The following is an 18,871-nucleotide window of genomic DNA, read 5'->3' as shown; positions in this document are numbered from 1 at the left end:
GAATCCTCGGCTCCAGAGGTTAGTCCCCGGGAAAGGGCCGGGGGACGCCTGGGTGGGGGCTGGGCACCGAGACCTCAGCTCTGAAGGTTGGTCCCCGAGAGGGGGCCGGGGGACACCTGGGTTGGGGCTGGGCACCGAGACCTCGCCTCCGAAGGTTAGTCCCCAAGAAAGGGCCGGGGGACGCCTGGGGGTGGGGGCTGGGCACCGAGACCTCGGCTCCAGAGATTAGTCCCCGGGCTAGGGGGGCGGTGAAGAGCGGAAACTGCTTGGGAGGTCTCTAAACCATTTGACGGGGCAGAGACTGCCTGGGAGACTAGAAAACAAAGCTGTCGCAGAGGAAGGGAGCAATACTCTAGGGGCGGGGAAGTGGAAAGCCGCCTCAGAGGGAACCTGGGAGAAGAGCCTGGTCTGCGCCCGTGCTGGGGAGGGGAGAGAAGAAGGGGTGGGTCCCCATAGAATACCCCCCACGCCACAACAAGCTTACAGGCCCGCTAGCTAGCAGAAAGCTGTGCTTCCCAGTGCATTCCCTCCCCCCACCCCGCCACCCCCTACGCTCTCGCCGAACCTGGGGCTGCCTGCCATCCAGGAGGGCTGGCCTCAACAATTGCCTGAAGCCTACCACCGCAGGGGCTCTCCCTGCACAGGCCTGCTTGCCCTTTGGAGGGGCTACACTTCCACAGAGCAGCACCAAACACCACCAGCCCCCTAAAAAAGGCCTGCAGCCCAGAAAAGCTAGAACAAGCCTAGCCAGGCCGTGAATAGATCGACCTAATTCTCCGACGGTTTTTCTGAGACGGGCTCCCCCGGGGAGGAGCCTCTTGAGTCTCCAAGGGCCTTGCTACACGCCCAAGACCCCAGGGGGTGCTAAGACCTAGTGGACCAGCTGCATAGGACTGCCAGCTCCAGGCAGGACCCCCTGCAGACCAGAAAAGCTGCAACAAGCCTGGCCGAATCGGGAAAAGATCTCAGACGATCTTTCTGAGTCGGGCTGTCCTGGGGAGGAGCCTCTTGAGCCTCCAAGGGCCCTGCTACCCGCCCAAGACCCCAGGGGGTGCTGAGACCTAGTGGACCAGCTGCATAGGACTGCCAGCTCCAGGCAGGACCCCCTGCAGCCCAGAAAAGCTGCAACAAGCCTGGCCGAATCGGGAAAAGATCTCAGACGGTCTTTCTGAGTCGGGCTGTCCTGGGGAGGAGCCTCTTGAGCCTCCAAGGGCCCTGCTACCCGCCCAAGACCCCAGGGGGTGCTGAGACCTAGTGGACCAGCTGCATAGGACTGCCAGCTCCAGGCAGGACCCCCTGCAGCCCAGAAAACCTGCAACAAGCCTGGCCGAATCGAGAAAAGATCTCAAACGGTCGTTCTGAATCGGGCTGCCCTGGGGAGGAGCCTCTTGAGCCTCCAAGGGCCCTGCTACCCGCCCAAGACCCCAAGGGGTGCTGAGACCTAGTGGACCAGCTGCATAGGACTGCCAGCTCCAGGCAGGACCCCCTGCAGCCCAGAAAAGCTGCAACAAGCCTGGCCGACTTGGGAAAAGATCTCAGACGGTCTTTCTGAGTCAGGCTGTCCTGGGGAGGAGCCTCTTGAGTCTCCAAGGGCCCTGCTACCCGCCCAAGACCCCAGGGGGTGCTGAGACCTAGTGGACCAGCTGCATAGGACTGCCAGCTCCAGGCAGGACCCCCTGCAGCCCAGAAAAGCTGCAACAAGCCTGGCCGACTTGGGAAAAGATCTCAGACGGTCTTTCTGAGTCGGGCTGTTCTGGGGAGGAGCCTCTTGAGCCTCCAAAGGCCCTGCTACCCGCCCAAGACCCCAAGGGGTGCTGAGACCTAGTGGACCAGCTGCATAGGACTGCCAGCTCCAGGCAGGACCCCCTGCAGCCCAGAAAAGCTGCAACAAGCCTGGCCGAATCGGGAAAAGATCTCAGACGGTCTTTCTGAGTCGGGCTGTCCTGGGGAGGAGCCTCTTGAGCCTCCAAGGGCCCTGCTACCCGCCCAAGACCCCAGGGGGTGCTGAGACCTAGTGGACCAGCTGCATAGGACTGCCAGCTCCAGGCAGGACCCCCTGCAGCCCAGAAAACCTGCAACAAGCCTGGCCGAATCGAGAAAAGATCTCAAACGGTCGTTCTGAATCGGGCTGCCCTGGGGAGGAGCCTCTTGAGCCTCCAAGGGCCCTTCTACCCGCCCAAGACCCCAAGGGGTGCTGAGACCTAGTGGACCAGCTGCATAGGACTGCCAGCTCCAGGCAGGACCCCCTGCAGCCCAGAAAAGCTGCAACAAGCCTGGCCGACTTGGGAAAAGATCTCAGACGGTCTTTCTGAGTCAGGCTGTCCTGGGGAGGAGCCTCTTGAGTCTCCAAGGGCCCTGCTACCCGCCCAAGACCCCAGGGGGTGCTGAGACCTAGTGGACCAGCTGCATAGGACTGCCAGCTCCAGGCAGGACCCCCTGCAGCCCAGAAAAGCTGCAACAAGCCTGGCCGACTTGGGAAAAGATCTCAGACGGTCTTTCTGAGTCGGGCTGTTCTGGGGAGGAGCCTCTTGAGTCTCCAAAGGCCCTGCTACCCGCCCAAGACCCCAGGGGGTGCTGAGAACCAAGTGAAATCTGCTACCATCGTGGGGTGGACCTCCCAGTCCTGTCTGCCCTCAGGAAGTCCTCCTTTGCTTCAAAGAAACACTGTTAGTCCCATCAACACTCCAGAAAAGCCACACTGTCTCAAAAAAAAGATTGACCAACAACGACAGCCCTCAGGAAATATTCCAGGGCAGTGACAAGGCAAGCACTACCCGATAACGGAGAGTACAACTCCCTCAGGAGAAAGAAGACAACAAGCAAGATGAAGAAGCTGAGAAACCACCCCCAGTCAAACCAACAGGAGAACTCACCTAAAACAGTCAACAATGAAACTGATCTCTGCAGTCTGACAGACCTGGAGTTCAAAAGAGAAATAGTGAAAATACTGAAGGAATTAAGAGAAGATATGAACAGCAATGCAGATACCCTCAGAAAGGAGCTAGAAAATATAAGGAGGAGCCAAGAAAAACTAGAACATTCATTTGCAGAGATGCAAACTGAACTAGGGGCAGTAAAAACCAGAATGAATAATGCAGAAGAACGAATCAGTGATATGGAAGATAGAATAATGGAAATCACTCAATCTGGTCAACAGACAGAAAACCGAATCAAAAAACTGGAAAGCAATATAAGAGACCTATGGGATAATATAAAACGGGCCAATCTACGCATAATAGGAATTCCAGAAGGAGTAGAAAAAGATAAAGGAATGGAAAATATATTTGAAGAAATTATCGCTGGAAACTTCCCAAATCTAAAGGATACTGGATTCAAGATACAAGAAGCACAGAGGGCCCCAAACAAACTGAACCCAAACAGACCCACACCAAGACACATCATAATAAAAATGGCAAAAGTTAGTGATAAAGAGAGGATCCTAAAGGCAGCAAGAGAAAAACAGAATGTTACCTACAAGGGAACCCCCATAAGAATATCAGCTGATTTCTCTGCAGAAACACTACAGGCCAGGAGGGAATGGCAAGAGATATTTAAAGTGCTCAAAGGAAAAAATATGCAACCTAGAATACTTTATCCAGCAAGAATATCATTTAAAATAGAAGGGGAAATAAAAATTTTTCCCAACAAACAAAAACTTAAAGAATACAGCAACACAAAACCCAGGTTAAAGGAAATATTGAAAGGGCTTCTCTAAACCAAAAAGAAAGGAAGGAAAGGGAAGAAAAAAGAAAAGAAAAAAAAAAAAAAGAAGAAGAAGAAGAAGAGGAAGAACTAGGACTGAGGAAGATACAATCAGAGAGCAGTCACTCAAATAAGCCAGCATACAGATTTAATCATGAACATGCTTCAAACAAAATAAAATTAAAAAGAAAAAAATAAAAGAGTCATCAAAACCATAAAATGTGGGCAAGGGATGTTAGGAGGTAAATAATCCTTTTTGTTTGTATGTATGTCTCTCTTCTTAATTTTAATATAATAATGAAGTGTTTGAACTTACAGGACCATCAGGCTAAAACACACAATTATGGGAAGGGGTTAGCATACTTAAAAAACAGGGCAACCACAAGCCAAAACCAAATATTGCATGTGCAAAAAATGAAAAAAAAAATACACTCAAGCAGATAATAACAGGAGACCATCCAACCAAAAAAAAAAAAAAAAAAAAAAAAAGAAGAATGGAGAACCATAGAATCAACTGGAACACGAGGATCAAATGGCAATAAATAATCATCTATCAATTATCACCTTAAATGTCAATGGACTGAATGCCCCAATCAAAAGACACAGAATGGCTGAGTGGATAAAACGGCAAAAACCTTCAATATGCTGCCTACAAGAAACTCACCTTAGGACAAAAGATACATATAGATTGAAAGTGAAAGGCTGGGGAAAAGTATTTCATGCCAATAGACATGACAGAAAAGCAGGAGTTGCAACGCTCATATCAGACAAAATAGACTTTAAAACAAAAGACATAAAGAAAGACAAAGAAGGACACTATTTAATGATTAAGGGATCCATCCAAGGAGAGGATGTTACTATCATCAACATATATGCCCCAAACATAGGAGCACCCAGATACATACAACAAATATTAACAGACATAAAGGGAGATATTGATGAGAATACAATCATAGTAGGAGACCTAAATACCCCCCTCACATCAATGGACAGATCCTCTAGACAGAAAACCAATAAAGCAACAGAGATCCTAAAGGAAACAATAGAAAAGTTAGACTTAATTGATATCTTCAGGACACTACATCCAAAAAAATCAGAATACACATTCTTCTCAAATGCTCATGGAACATTCTCAAGAATCGACCACATATTGGGACATAAAGCGAATCTCAATAAATTTAGGAGCATAGAAATTATCTCAAGTATCTTCTCTGACCACAATGCCATGAAATTAGAAATCAACCATGGGAAAAGCAAAGAGAAAAAACCTACTGCATGGAGACTAAACAACATGCTACTAAAAACCAATGGTCAATGAGGAAATCAAGAAGGAAATTAAAAACTATCTTGAAACAAATGATAATGAAGACACAACCTCTCAAAATCTATGGGATGCTGCGAAAGCAGTGCTCAGAGGGAAATTTATAGCAATCCAGGCCTTTCTCAAAAAAGAAGAAAGATCCCAAATTGACAACTTAACCCTCCACCTAAATGAATTAGAAAAGAAGAGCAAAGAAGTCCTAAAGTCAGCAGAAGGAAGGAAATTGTAAAGATCAAAGAAGAAATCAATAAAATAGAGACTCAAAAAACAATAGAGAAAATTAATAAAACCAAGAGCTGGTTCTTTGAAAAGGTGAACAAAATTGATAAACCCCTGGCCAGACTCACTAAAAAGAGGAGAGAAAGAACCCAAATCACCAAAATTATAAATGAAAAAGGAGAAATCACAACGGATACAGCAGAAATACAAAAAACCATAAGAGAATACTATGAACAACTATATGGCAATAAGTTTGACAATCTGGAAGAAATGGACAATTTTCTAGAATCTTACAGCCTGCCAAAACTGAATCAAGCAGAAACAGACCAACTGAACAGACCAATCACTAGAAATGAAATTGAAGAGGTCATAAAATCACTCCCTACAAATAAAAGCCCAGGACCAGATGGCTTCACAGGTGAATTCTATCAAACATATAAAGAGGAATTGGTGCCCATCCTCCTTAAACTCTTTCAAAAGGTTGAAGAAGAAGGAATACTCCCAAAGACATTCTATGAGGCCACCATCACCCTCATTCCAAAACCAGGCAGAGATACCACCAAAAAAGAAAACTATCGCCCAATATCATTGATGAATATAGATGCAAAACTTCTCAACAAAATCTTAGCCAACCGAATCCAACAACATATCAAAAAAATTATACACCATGACCAGGTTGGGTTCATCCCAGGTTCACAAGGATGGTTCAACATACGCAAATCAATCAACATCATACACCACATTAACAAAAAAAAAGTCAAAAATCATATGATCATCTCAATAGATGCAGAAAAAGCATTTGACAAAGTTCAACATCCATTCATGATCAAGACCCTCGCCAAAGTGGGTATAGAGGGAACATTCCTGAATATAATCAAAGCCATTTATGATAAACCCATAGCAAATATAATCCTCAATGGGGAAAAACTGAAAGCCTTCTCACTCAAATCTGGAACAAGACAGGGATGCCCACTCTCACCACTGCTCTTCAACATAGTTTTGGAAGTCTTAGCCACAGCAATTAGACAAACAAAAGAAATCAAAGGCATCCATATAGGAAGAGAAGAGATCAAACTGTCACTGTATGCAGATGACATGATTCTATACCTAGAAAACCCTAAGGACTCAACCCCAAAACTCCTTGAACTGATTAATAAATTCAGCAAAGTGGCAGGATATAAGATTAACATTCAGAAGTCAGTTGCATTTCTGTATACCAGCAATGAAGCATTAGAAAAGGAATACAAAAATACGATACCTTTTAAAATTGTACCTCACAAAATCAAATACCTCGGAATACACCTAACCAAAGAGGTAAAGGACCTATATGCCGAGAACTATAAAACCTTAATCAAAGAAATCAAAGAAGATGTAAAAAAATGGAAAGATATTCCATGTTCATGGATTGGAAAAATCAATATTGTGAAAATGGCCATCCTACCCAAAGCAATCTACAGATTCAATGCAATCCCTATCAAATTACCCATGACATTTTTCACAGAACTAGAACAAACAATCCAAACATTTATATGGAACAACAAAAGACCCAGAATCGCCAAAGCAATCCTGAGAAACAAAAACCAAGCAGGAGGCATCACTCTCCCAGACTTCAAGAAATACTACAAAGCCACAGTCATCAAAACAGTGTGGTACTGGTATCAAAACAGACAGACAGACCAATGGAACAGAATAGAGAATCTGGAAATTAACCCTGACACCTATGGTCAATTAATCTTTGACAAGGGAGGCAAGAACATCAAATGGGAAAAGGAAAGTCTATTCAGCAAGCATTGCTGGGAAACCTGGACAGCTGTATGCAAAGCAATGAAACTAGAACACACCCTCACACCATGCACAAAAATAAACTCCAAATGGCTGAAAGACTTAAATATACGACAGGACACCATCAAACTCCTAGAAGAAAACATAGGCAAAACACTCTCTGACATCAACATCATGAATATTTTCTCAGGTCAGTCTCCCAAAGCAATAGAAACTAGAGCAAAAATAAACCCATGGGACCTCATCAAACTGAAAAGCTTTTGCACAGCAAAGGAAACCAAAAAGAAAACAAAAAGACAACTTACAGAATGGGAGAAAATAGTTTCAAATGATGCAACTGACAAGGGCTTAATCTCTAGAATATACAAGCAACTTATACAACTCAACAGCAAAAAAACCAATCAATCAATGGAAAAATGGGCAAAAGACCTGAATAGACATTTCTCCAAGGAAGATATACAGATGGCCAACAAACACATGAAAAAATGCTCAACATCGCTGATTATAAGAGAAATGCAAATCAAAACTACCATGAGATACCACCTCACACCAGTCAGAATGGCCATCATTAATAAATCCACAAATAACAAGTGCTGGAGGGGCTGTGGAGAAAAGGGAACCCTCCTGCACTGTTGGTGGGAATGTAAACTGGTACAGCCACTATGGAGAACAGTTTGGAGATACCTTAGAAATCTATACATAGAACTTCCATATGACCCTGCAATCCCACTCTTGGGCATCTATCCGGACAAAGCTCTACTTAAAAGAGACACATGCACCCGCATGTTCATTGCAGCACTATTCACAATAGCCAGGACATGGAAACAATCCAAATGTCCATCGACAGAGGATTGGATTCGGAAGATGTGGTATATATACACGATGGAATACTACTCAGCCATAAAAAAGGATGACATCATGCCATTTGCAGCAACATGGATGGAACTAGAGAATCTCATACTGAGTGAAATGAGCCAGAAAGACAAAGACAAATACCATATGACATCACTTATAACTGGAATCTAATATCCAGCACAAATGAACATCTCCTCAGAAAAGAAAATCAATCATGGACTTGGAGAAGAGACTTGTGGTTGCCTGATGGGAGGGGGAGGGAGTGGGAGGGATCGGGAGCTTGGGCTTATCAGTCACAACGTAGAATAGATTTACAAGGAGATCCCGCTGAATAGCATTGAGAACTATGTCTAGATACTCATGTTGCAACAGAAGAAATGGTGGGGGAAAAACTGTAATTGTAATTTATACATGTAAGGATAACCTGACCCCCTTGCTGTACAGTGGGAAAATAAAATTTAATTTAAAAAAAAAAAAAAAAAAAAAAAAAAAAAAAAAAAAAAAAAAAAAAAAAAGAAAAATATCAAAAAATAAACTTTCAAGTCGCCCATACAGAACAGAACTCGAAGTTGTAGCAGAGTATTCTTCCCAGCCTCACCCTGACCCTCCTCTACTTAGAACCCTGACTGCCTTCTCCAAACACAGAGTGAAGATTTAGGCTCATTCTTCGGTTGGGGAGAAGCTGCTGAGCAATGCTGCACAATGAACATGCCAGTATTACTATCTACGTGGCCATTTATGGCCCCAGTTCTCTCTTCCTCATCTCTTAAAGCCACCTCATACCAGAATGAGAAGGAAATAGGGTCAGTCCCTTTGATCTTGGCCAAAAATTCCATAACTTTCACCTTGCTGGTTTCAGCATGGGCCCTTTTACCCCACAGGAATTCGTACAGTGGAGGATCACTATTAGGCACCTTCCGGTACTCCAGATAATTCTCCTGCACCCAATCTCTGGTGATGAGTTTCCTGGGCTCCCCATAAATGAAGTGCTCTCTTCCAGCATACACTCCTATTATATTCAAGAAATCCCAGATGCTTTCCTCGGGAGCACAGTTGCCCTCTATGAAGATTACACCCAGGATAATTATCAGGAGACCATTTTTAGGCATGCTCTGGTCATCACTAAGCATCTCATCATGGGTGAGGTCTAGCGAGTTGACAAGGACATAGGAGTGGATTTGGGGGTCCACTTCCTTCACATCAATGCCAGAGATCACCTCTAGGCACTTAGAAGCTTTCTTGAAGATCATGGGGAATTGGCTTTTGTACCTCTTTATGACAACCTTTAGCATTTCTGCCTTTGTGATGGGCTCCTTCAGTCGATACTTAAGGATCATGAAATGCACCAAATCAGCCACCTTCCCATCTAGCAGATCTCTGGGCAAGGATTCGGTGCCTGCTGAGGCCTGAACAAAGTATGTGTCCTTCTCTTCTTGGCTGCTCCAACCTCCATCTGATGTGCTCCATGATGTGGAGGAGGAGTTCTGGGGACTCTGGGGAGGACCCAGCATCACAGTGGCAGGCTCCTGCTCCGGCTCCTGTTCCTCCTGCTGTTCCTGTTCCTCTTGCTCCTGCTTCTCCTCTAGCATGCCCGGGATCAGAGGAGAGGAAGGGGGGGAGGTGGAGGGGTAAGAGAAGGTGAAAGAGCAAGAGGAAATGGAGGTGGTATCTTCCTCCTCAGCTGTGGGAATCTGTGTTACCAGCAAGCTCTCTATCTCACTTAGGGTCTGAAAGCCTGGCTCAAATGTGAGGCGTGGACGCTTTGGAGAGTGGGGCATGATGACTCTTGTTGGAGGCAGCAGGTAGAAGTGCAAGCAGGATGGTGGGAGATGGGATCCCACAGGCCTGGGGTAGAGAGGGGACGAGTCAATGGCCTCAGCATGGAAATGCACCCTTGGAAGCTCTGACAAAGGCTAACTTATAGGTTAGAGGAGACTCTTTAGGGGGTGCTCTAGGGCCTCATACGACTCCTGTCACCCCAGAGAGTTTGTTTCCTAGGAACCTGTAGGAGGATGTAAGAAAGTTCCCCCGGATGTAGCCAACCAGCACAGCCCAAGGATTCCAGGGCTGACTGGGCAGATGAGGTCAGGCACTGTGGGGTCCCTTCTGTTCTGGAATGGGTGGGGTCCTTGGTAGATATTCAGGGTGTGCACCCCACCTTGACTCCTAGCACTGCATAGGCTTCCTCTGCTCTGCTGACCTGAGGACACATGCCTCACACTAAAGCCCTCACCTCACTGTTCCTGGAGCACCTGACAAGCGAGGAGGGGTCGAGATCTGTGAGCTCCCAGCTGTTCTGGAGGGGATGATTCTCTCTGTGCTAAGGTTTTTGATCTTTCCTCTAACAAAGCTTGTGCCCCATCCTCCCCTGCCTCTGTTAGCCTAAGGCAAGAGCTGACATTCCTGAGACAGCCAAGAAGGAAGTAAAGTAGGAACACTTTTGGCCACACCTGCCCAGAGCCTCCCAGCGTGACAGCAAGAGCTGAATGAAGTCTGTGGGTTCCCCTCTCCTCCAGCTGAGGGTACTTGCAGTCCTCACGATGATGCCTGGTAGGTTCTGGGACTCTTCCCTCTGCTGCCCTGAGCCTGGCCCCTTTAGAACAAGCGCTCACCTCCCAGAGACCACCAAGAAGGAGCTGCGGGTACACCATATCTGACCCCTGCGCCCAGGGCCTCCCCGAGCTGACAGCAAGGGAAGGCCAAGGCTGGGTGTGCCTTCAGTCCTCACTCAGGGTCTTTACCTTAAACTCTGGCAAAGTCTATGACTCTTCCCTGTGCTGACGGGATGTGGCTTCCCCTCAGACTGCCACTTTCTCACCTCTCTGAGAACTGGTGGACAAAAATGAGGCACCAAGTCTTGCCACCCCCTCTAGGTCCTTCCAGTGCTAAAATAGTGAGAGCTGAGTCCCCTGTGCCTGTGGTGAGGCTAACCTCAATCCTCCTTCATGGTATCCATCTTTACTGCTGACAAGGCCTAGGCCACCCCCTGGTGACTGGACATCACTCCCTCAGGCCATGACCTCACCTCTCTGAGACACCTCTTTACCCTTAGAGAAAGTGAGGGCATACACCATATACAGCCAGCCCTGCCTGAGTCCTTGTAGGGCTAAAGACAGGAGATAGAATCCATGGGTCTCTTCCTTCTGGGATTGGAAGTTCCTTTGGTTCTCACCAAGGGTCCTTACCTTGACTTTGGTAGAACTTGGGACTCTTCCTTCTTCTGACCTGAGGTGACTCCCTCAGCTGACCTGTCTTCTCATTCACAAGAAGGCCTTCACCTCCCTGAGACCCTCAAGATAAAATTGAAGAGACGTCACAGCCAGCCACCCTGGCCTGTGGTCTCCCATGGCTGACAGCAGGGGCTGGACCCCTTCTGTTCCGGGATAGGGAGTTCCCTCTGTCTTCCCTAAATGCATTCTTTACTCCTGGCTGGGCTGGGCCCACCTTATCTGGAGACCTGAAATCATTCTTCTCAGACCAAGGCTTTAGCTCCCAGGTACACCTCTACCCATCCCTTGCGTGGAAGGATGGGCATTCCTGCTTGGATCCTTTCGGGATGGACAGTAGAGATGGGGTGGAATTTCTGTGAGACCCCTTCTGTCTGTCTTAGGAGGTAACCTTAGTCCTCCTTCAAGGCCCTTACCTTAACTTGACTCCTCACAGATTCTGGGAGTCCCCCCCTTTGCAGATGTCATTAGCTCAGACCAAAGCTTTCACCTCCCTGGGACACTCCAAAGTAAAAAGACACCAAATCCGGCCACACCAGCCTAGGGCCTGTTCTGGCATGCAGAAAGCACTCAATTCTCCCTCAAGGTGTTCATCTGTACTCCTGGAAAGGCCTGTCCTACCCTCTGCTCCAACCCAGACCTCACGTCCCTGAGACACTCCATCCTCTTGACTCCTGGCAGAGCTTGCGGCAGAAGTGAGGGTTCCTCCCTGATCACTCCTACTCAGATCCTCCCAGAGCTGACATTCTGCAGCATCCTTCTTTTCAGAGAAGAGGGAGCCTTCAGGCCTCACCAATGGTCCTTACCTTGATTCCTGCCAAAGCCTAGGAATCCTCCCTCTTCTAAACTGATGTGGCTCCCCCTCAGACGAACACTCTCACCGCTCTGAGACCCACCCCCACACCAAAGTTAGGAAATGCCACATATGGCCAACCTTGCCTGTGGTCTCCTAGGGCTGACAAGAGGGGCAGGGCCAGGCTGGGGCCCCCTCTCTCTAGGATGGGTATTTTCAGGGCAAGCAGAGGCCAAATCTACCTGAGGAGGGAGGCCTCAATTCTCCCTCACAGCCTTCTCTATTATCTTGAGGCCCATCCCCTCAGAAAATGCCTCACCTCCCTGAGGGGAAATCAATAAATGCCACATCCTTCTATGTGGCCTCCCAGAGCTGACAGCAGGGGCAAGTTTCTATGAGACCCCTCTCTACATGGTGAGAGGTCTTCTACATCCTCCCTCAGGGTCCTTATCTTGACACCTGTCAGCATGGAGTACTCCTCCCTCTGCTGACACAGGCACACCCACCAGGCCAAGGTCTTCACCTCCCTGGGAACCCCCAGAAAAAAATGAGTAGGGGCCCACATCAGTAACCATCCGTGGCTCTCCCATGCTGACAGCAAGGGCAGAGAAGTGCTGGATCCCATTTGTGCTGGTGTAGGGGGTGCCCTCTGTCCATAATCTGATCCTGGGTAAAGCCTGGGACTCCTTCCTCTGCCCAGCTGTCCCTGCCCCTTCAGATCTAGGTCCTCATTCCCTTGAGAACCTCCAGATAAGAATAAGGAGAGGCCACATCCTGCCACCCCTGCCCAGGATCTCCTAGAGCTGAGAGCAGGGGCTGAATCCTTTCTGGCCCCTGTCCTCCCTCAAGGTGTTCCTAGTGCTCCCTCAGATAAAGGCCTCGCTGCCATGAGGCCGCCCCACCACTTCCTAGAGGGAGCAAGGGAGCCTCGCTTCAGACAGCCACTGCCTGAGTCCTCCCACAGTTGACTGTGGGGGCAGAGCGGGGGTTTCTGAGGGTCCCTCTGTCTGCAGAAGATCTCATCCTCCATCCTCAGAGTCTTCCTATTTACTCGAGGGAGGGCCTGCACCCTCTCCCTTCTTTTGACCTGAGGATGGTCCCTCGGCCCATGGCCAGCGTCTCAGGAGATGAAGAGGGGCCCTGTGGCCCACAGACTGGCTCCAGCCATCTCAACGCTGGCAGCAGGGACAGGCGTCTGTGGGCCGCCATCTGGGCTGTGAGGCCCCTCGGCCCTCCATGAGGGTCCCCCCTTCACACCTGCCAGAGCCTGGACACCCCCTCTTGTGACCGGAGTCCAGCCCCGACGGACGGGGCCTCGGGCCCTCGAACCCCTGAGACAGAGGGTCCCCGAGCTCTCCTGGGCGTCCTCACCTCCACCTGGCCGGCCAGAGACTCCGCCTCCGCCGACCCGCGTCCCGCCAACGGCCCTCGGCCCGCGCGGCAGAATTCAGGACGCGTCACATCCGGACACCTGCGCGGCCCTGGCACGTGGGCCGAGGGGCCCGCGTCCTCCCTCCGGATCCCTGCCTCCAGGCCGCGCGGGGCTGGGCTCCTTCCTGTGCTGCTGCGGAGCAGCGCCCACTCACAAGCCTGCCCGCCCTCAGACCCCAGGGGGAAGTCGGACACGGAATGCGCAGGAAGCCTGCCTGCCGGCCCGCCGCCCGCCAGGGATCCCCCCGCCCCCCATGGCAGGCCAGGCCGGCGAGGCCTCCCTCCTGGCCCTCGGACTCCCGGACGTGGAGGGCTGAAGCGCCCCCATGGGACCCCTGTGCCAACGGCTGTGCAGGAGCCAGGGCGCAGGCAGCGCGGAGCCCACGCCCGCCTCTGCCGAGGGCCGCGCCCTGCTCCCGCTGGGCCTCACCTTGAAGCCTAGCCAGGAAGCCTCTCTCTTCTGACCTACGGCCGCTCCCCTCGGAGAAAGCCTCGCGTCCCTCAGCCGCCCGAGGTGAACGTCCCCCCAACACCACAGCCGTGACCTTGCTTTGGGTTTCCCAGGGACGACTGCAGGGGCAGGGCACGGCCAAGGTTCCCGCTCTTTCTGCAGGGTGGAGCCAAGGTTCCGGCTCTGTCCACAGGGCGGAGCCAAGCTTCCCGCTCTTTCTTCGGGGCGGGGCCGAGGTTCCCGCTCTTTCTGAAGGGGGGGGGCCAAGGCTCCTGCTGTTCTTTCTGCAGGCCAAGGCCAAGGTTCCCGCTCTTTCTGCAGGGCGCTGACAGGAGTCCCACTCTGGAGTGGAAAAACCACTCAATCCTAGCTCAGAGTCCTCACCTTGACTCCAAGCACTGCCTGAGCTGAACAGTGTGATTTTGGGCTGTCCTGCCTCTTATCTAACACTGCATTGTCCAGTGTGATGATTTTTTATGGCCCTTATTCATAGTGAGAAATACACTGTACATTGTATATCTTTACCAAGTATATATGTAGAATGTGTGTATGTGTGTCTGTATTTCATGAATACCTACCCTTACTATTGGTGATTCATTGTGATACTATTCCATTTTCAATCCATTTTTTATATTCTGCTAAAATTATGTGTTATATACATACATATCTCTTAAAGGCCAGTCATTTAGCCACTAGAGTGGTTTCAAGCCATCATGAGCAGACTCGAGGCATACTGTCTCAATCAACCCATCTTTCCTGCTGTCCTGTCATTAACCCAGGTACACTGGCATCTATGGTCTGAGAAGCAGCCTCACATTACTACAGTGAAGCAGAAGTTTTAAAAACTTTGCTCCTCCCCATCCTGTCATCTGCCTTCTGTTACAGTCTACAAACTGTCCCCAACCTCTTTTAGGCCCAGAACTCCCTCACACCAAACACAAGTTCAACATGGTCCTCAGTCTCCTCTAGAGGCTTCTCATGTTTTGTCATTTAGATTTTATTATGTATATTTGTGAGATCTTTTTTTATTCTCACTTCTATGGTTTTCCTGCCTTGATTTTGGGAGAAGACAGCTGCCCAAGTTTGATTGTTATCTTGGCAACTACAAGTAAGGCACTAAATCTGTAAGAATTGACATCTTTACAATAATGTGTATCTCATCAATAAATATGATATACTGCTCTGTTTATTTGGGACCTATTTTACCTGAATCTATCAGTAAACTTTTATAGTTGCCTCTATAAAGATCTCAGACATTTTGTGGTGATTCTTTTCAGGTAATTTTTTAATTTTATTGCTATCGTGAATGGGATATTTTCTATTACACATTCTAATTAGTTATTGCTTTTATGTGCAGGGCTCTGGCTTTTGCTATAGTGCATTTATACTATCCTTCTGAGGTTTCTTATTCATTTGAATATTCCACATGCTTGTTCCTTAGAATCGTCTACATACATAATATTACCACCAAATAGGATCTCTTTGTGTTCAATATTGTACCTCTTTTTTTTAAATATATATCCACATATCTGGCTTTGTGTTCCAGTATCATTTTGAATGGTAAAGATATAGCCTGTATTTATATCTTTTCCCTGACTTTAATGGAAATGCTTCTAACATTTCACATTAAATCATGTTTGCTGTATAGACTTTAGGGAATGGAAGTCCTTGTAATCTAAGTTTGCTAAAAGAATTCCTATGAACTTGGTTAATTGTTTTCTGATCCCATTGATATAATCAAATGTTTTTCTCCTTTTATAGGCTGAAACGTGTACCTGCAAATTCATACACTGAAGTCCTAAACCTCAGAAGCTCAGAATGTGACTGAATTTGGAAATAGGGCCTTAAAAGAGGTAATTCAGGTAAAAATGAGGTCATAAGGATGCGCCCTAATCCAGTATGACTGGGGTCCTTAAAAGAAGAGGAGACTGAGAAGCAGATACAGGTAAAGGAAAGATCCTGTGAAGACAGAAGGAGAAGACAGCTATCTGCAACCCAAAGAGAGTGGCTTCAGAAGAAACCAACCCTGCCAACACATGGATCTTGGATTTCTAGTGTCTAGAATTAAAAGTAAATAAATTTCTGCTGTTGAAACCATTTAGTCTGCGGTATTTTGCTACGGCAGCCCTAACAAACTAACACACTCCTTTAATTTGTTAATGTAGGGAATTACGATTGAAAGTATTTCCTAATGGTAAATCATGTTTTCATTCCTCAGACACAGTCTGTTCATTTAATTCACTGTGTGTTGAATATGCTATTAATCTGTTTAAGATATTTACTACTGTATGGGTGAGTTTGGTTCAAGTGTTATTTTCATGGGGAGCCCTCATCTGGCATTTGAATTAAGGAGAGCTAGCGTGGGAGAAGTAGCTGAATAAACTGCCCATCATTTCCTCTACTTTAGAAGAGATTACATGAGATGGTGATTTGGCTCTCCCTGACCATTTGATAGAACTGGCTTTCAAACTGCTTGTTTTGGAGCATTTAAGGATGACTTATACTTTGAATACAGTTCCAGTTGGTATTGTTCAATTAGAATTCTCTATTTCTTTATGAACCATCTTTTTTTCCTAAAAAGTGGTCTATTTCACTTAGGATTTCAAATGTAATGGCATGATATTTATAATAAAAACGCAGCACAGAAATTCTAAAACATACACACCAGTAGAGAGAATAGTATAATGAACCCAATATACCTGATACTGGGCATCAACAATCATCAATGCATGGCCAACATGGTTCTAACTATACTTATATCCACCACCACTACCAATCTTTGCGGCTGGAATAATGCAAAACAAATCCAAGACATCACACCTTTTCTTCTCTAAATATTTCTGAATGCACTCTAAAAGATAAGGACTCTTTTATAAAATGTAAATCCAAGGCAATTATCAACCCTAAAAATTTTAAATAAGTCATTAAGATCAAATATTCAATTATTTTTCTCATTTACCTGATGATGGTGTATAGATATATAATTTATAATTTCTCTTCTATTGGTACTCAAATATGACCTATACATTGGAATTACCTTTTTCCCCTAAGTTTTTAATCTACAGTTTCCCCCACATCACTTTTTCACTACAATTAATTTTTATTGTTTAAAACACACAGTTCTGGTGTTCTGTCTTGTTTCCCAGAGTCTGGATTTTGCAGATTGCAACATTTTGGTATCCTTTGACATGTTCTTCAGCTCCTTATACTTCTTTACATTGCGAGTTAGAGGTAGAAGCTTGATCAGATGTTTTTAATGGTTTTTTGAAATGCTTTTTTTGTTTTACGTTTTGCAAGACTACTCCATAGGTGAGGCTGTGTCCTCCCAGTAGGAAGATACATAGTGTCTGGTTATCTCTCTTTGTGCTGATGCTGGCAGTCATTGATGACCGTTACATTGATCCGTTAATCCCTTAGGGCTTGAAGAACGATAATTTCACATTCTCTCCTTCCGTCTTAGTTTACTAGCTGCAACACCCCTACATGTAGAAACTGTTCTTTGTCCACCATTCAGCTATCTTGAGGGAAAGGTGTAATATATTTGTTGTGTTTTCTTATAATATTTAAATCTCTTCTGTATCTCTCTTTTGTACAATTTTAAGTTATAGTATTTATTTCTGCTTTTATCTACAGTAACATATTTTTAAAATTTTTCTGTATTATAAAATTTTCAAAGAACTGGCTTTCGTTATTTGCTTCTACCGTTTTCTAGTTTATTATTTCTGCATTTATCTTCATTATTTCCTAACTTCTACTTAAGTTTAACATGCTTTTTATGCCCCAGCTTCCTGAATAATTTGGATGTTATAGACATTTTTTACCTTTTAATATATCTATTTAGGGCTATATATTTCACTCTTAATAGTGCTCGGGCTGCATCACACAGGTAAAGTTAAATATATCACCTGATTACACATATTATTAGAATTTTTCCAAATATATACAACAACTAGGAGTGTTAAAATTATTTTTGATTAGGATATGAAGAATATGAGAGATATATAGTGTTATTTGGAGGAGGTTTCCAGTCCTAGGGGTACTGGGGAGTAGTTTTTGTTTTTAATTATAGAAGAAACTTGACCATATTTAACTGCTGATGACAGAATTGGATTTATATCAGGAATGTGATGAAGTTTAATATTACAAAATCTGTCCTTATAATTGGCCACACATATAACAGTCAGGGATTGGCCAGGAAAATATAAATCATGGTAAATATTTAATGCAGAAAATTGGTTATAAAAGTAATGGAGAAGCTAAACAGGGGACAGTTGGGGGACCCAATAATTCGCAACATAAAGAAGTCATTCCTACCTCTGGTTGGAAGGGCAAAGAGAAGAGATAGCATTACTGGAGCCTGCGTGTTAGATCAAACTGACAGGGATGGAGCCATGGAAAATATGTAGCCATTGTGGGGGAGATTACTTGATGCAGAGGAAGAAGGAAAAAAACTGGCTGTTCCATACTCCTGGGTTTAAGATCCCGTTGGTTGGCCTGTTGGCAGAACCCAGATGGCAGCAAAATGTTGGCCAGCCTAAGAATTGCAGATTGTAAGATTCAGCCTGTATACGTACACACACACACACACCACATTTTTTGGCCGCATCCATCGCATGCAGAAGTTCCCGGCCCAGGGATTGAGTGCGTGTCACAGCAGTGTCAATGCCAAATTCTTAACTGCTACGCCACCAGGGGACTCAGCCTATGCATATTAAAGGGCAGAGAAGAGGACAAGTGAGGGATGAATCTGAGGGCAGTTAAGCCAGGACAAGCATACCACACTGACAGATTAAATGAAAAAAAAAATCCTATCTAAATTGATACAGAACAGTGTTCAATAATGTATACTGCTCCTTCTTTTTTTTTTTTTTTTTTTTTTTTTTTTTAGGGCTGCACTCAGAGAATATGGAGGTTTCCAGAGTAGGGATCGAATCGGAGCTACAGCTGCCGACCTACACCACAGCTCACAGCAATGCCGGATCCTTAACCCACCAAGCAAGGCCAGGGATCGAACCTGCATCCTCATGGATACCAGCCAGGTTCATTTAGGCAGAGCCACGACGGGAACGCCTGTATCCTGTTCTTATCCC

The 18,871-nt window shown here is 46.4% G+C and overlaps 1 protein-coding gene across 1 annotated transcript in view; it reads right to left on the bottom strand.

Moving 5' to 3' along the window:
- LOC100524727 (melanoma-associated antigen 10-like) overlaps positions 1-18,871 on the bottom strand; it is a 136,505-nt gene that overhangs the window by 2,674 nt on the left and 114,960 nt on the right. The window contains exon 8 of the mRNA XM_021080569.1: positions 8,400-9,724. Coding sequence (XP_020936228.1) covers positions 8,494-9,724 — 1,231 coding nt within the window. The 3' untranslated portion in view covers positions 8,400-8,493. The remainder of the gene's footprint in view (positions 1-8,399; positions 9,725-18,871) is intronic.

Source organism: Sus scrofa, chromosome X, assembly GCF_000003025.6.
Source record: "Sus scrofa isolate TJ Tabasco breed Duroc chromosome X, Sscrofa11.1, whole genome shotgun sequence".
Lineage (NCBI taxonomy): Eukaryota > Metazoa > Chordata > Mammalia > Artiodactyla > Suidae > Sus > Sus scrofa.
This window is presented reverse-complemented; position numbering and strand designations above follow the sequence as displayed.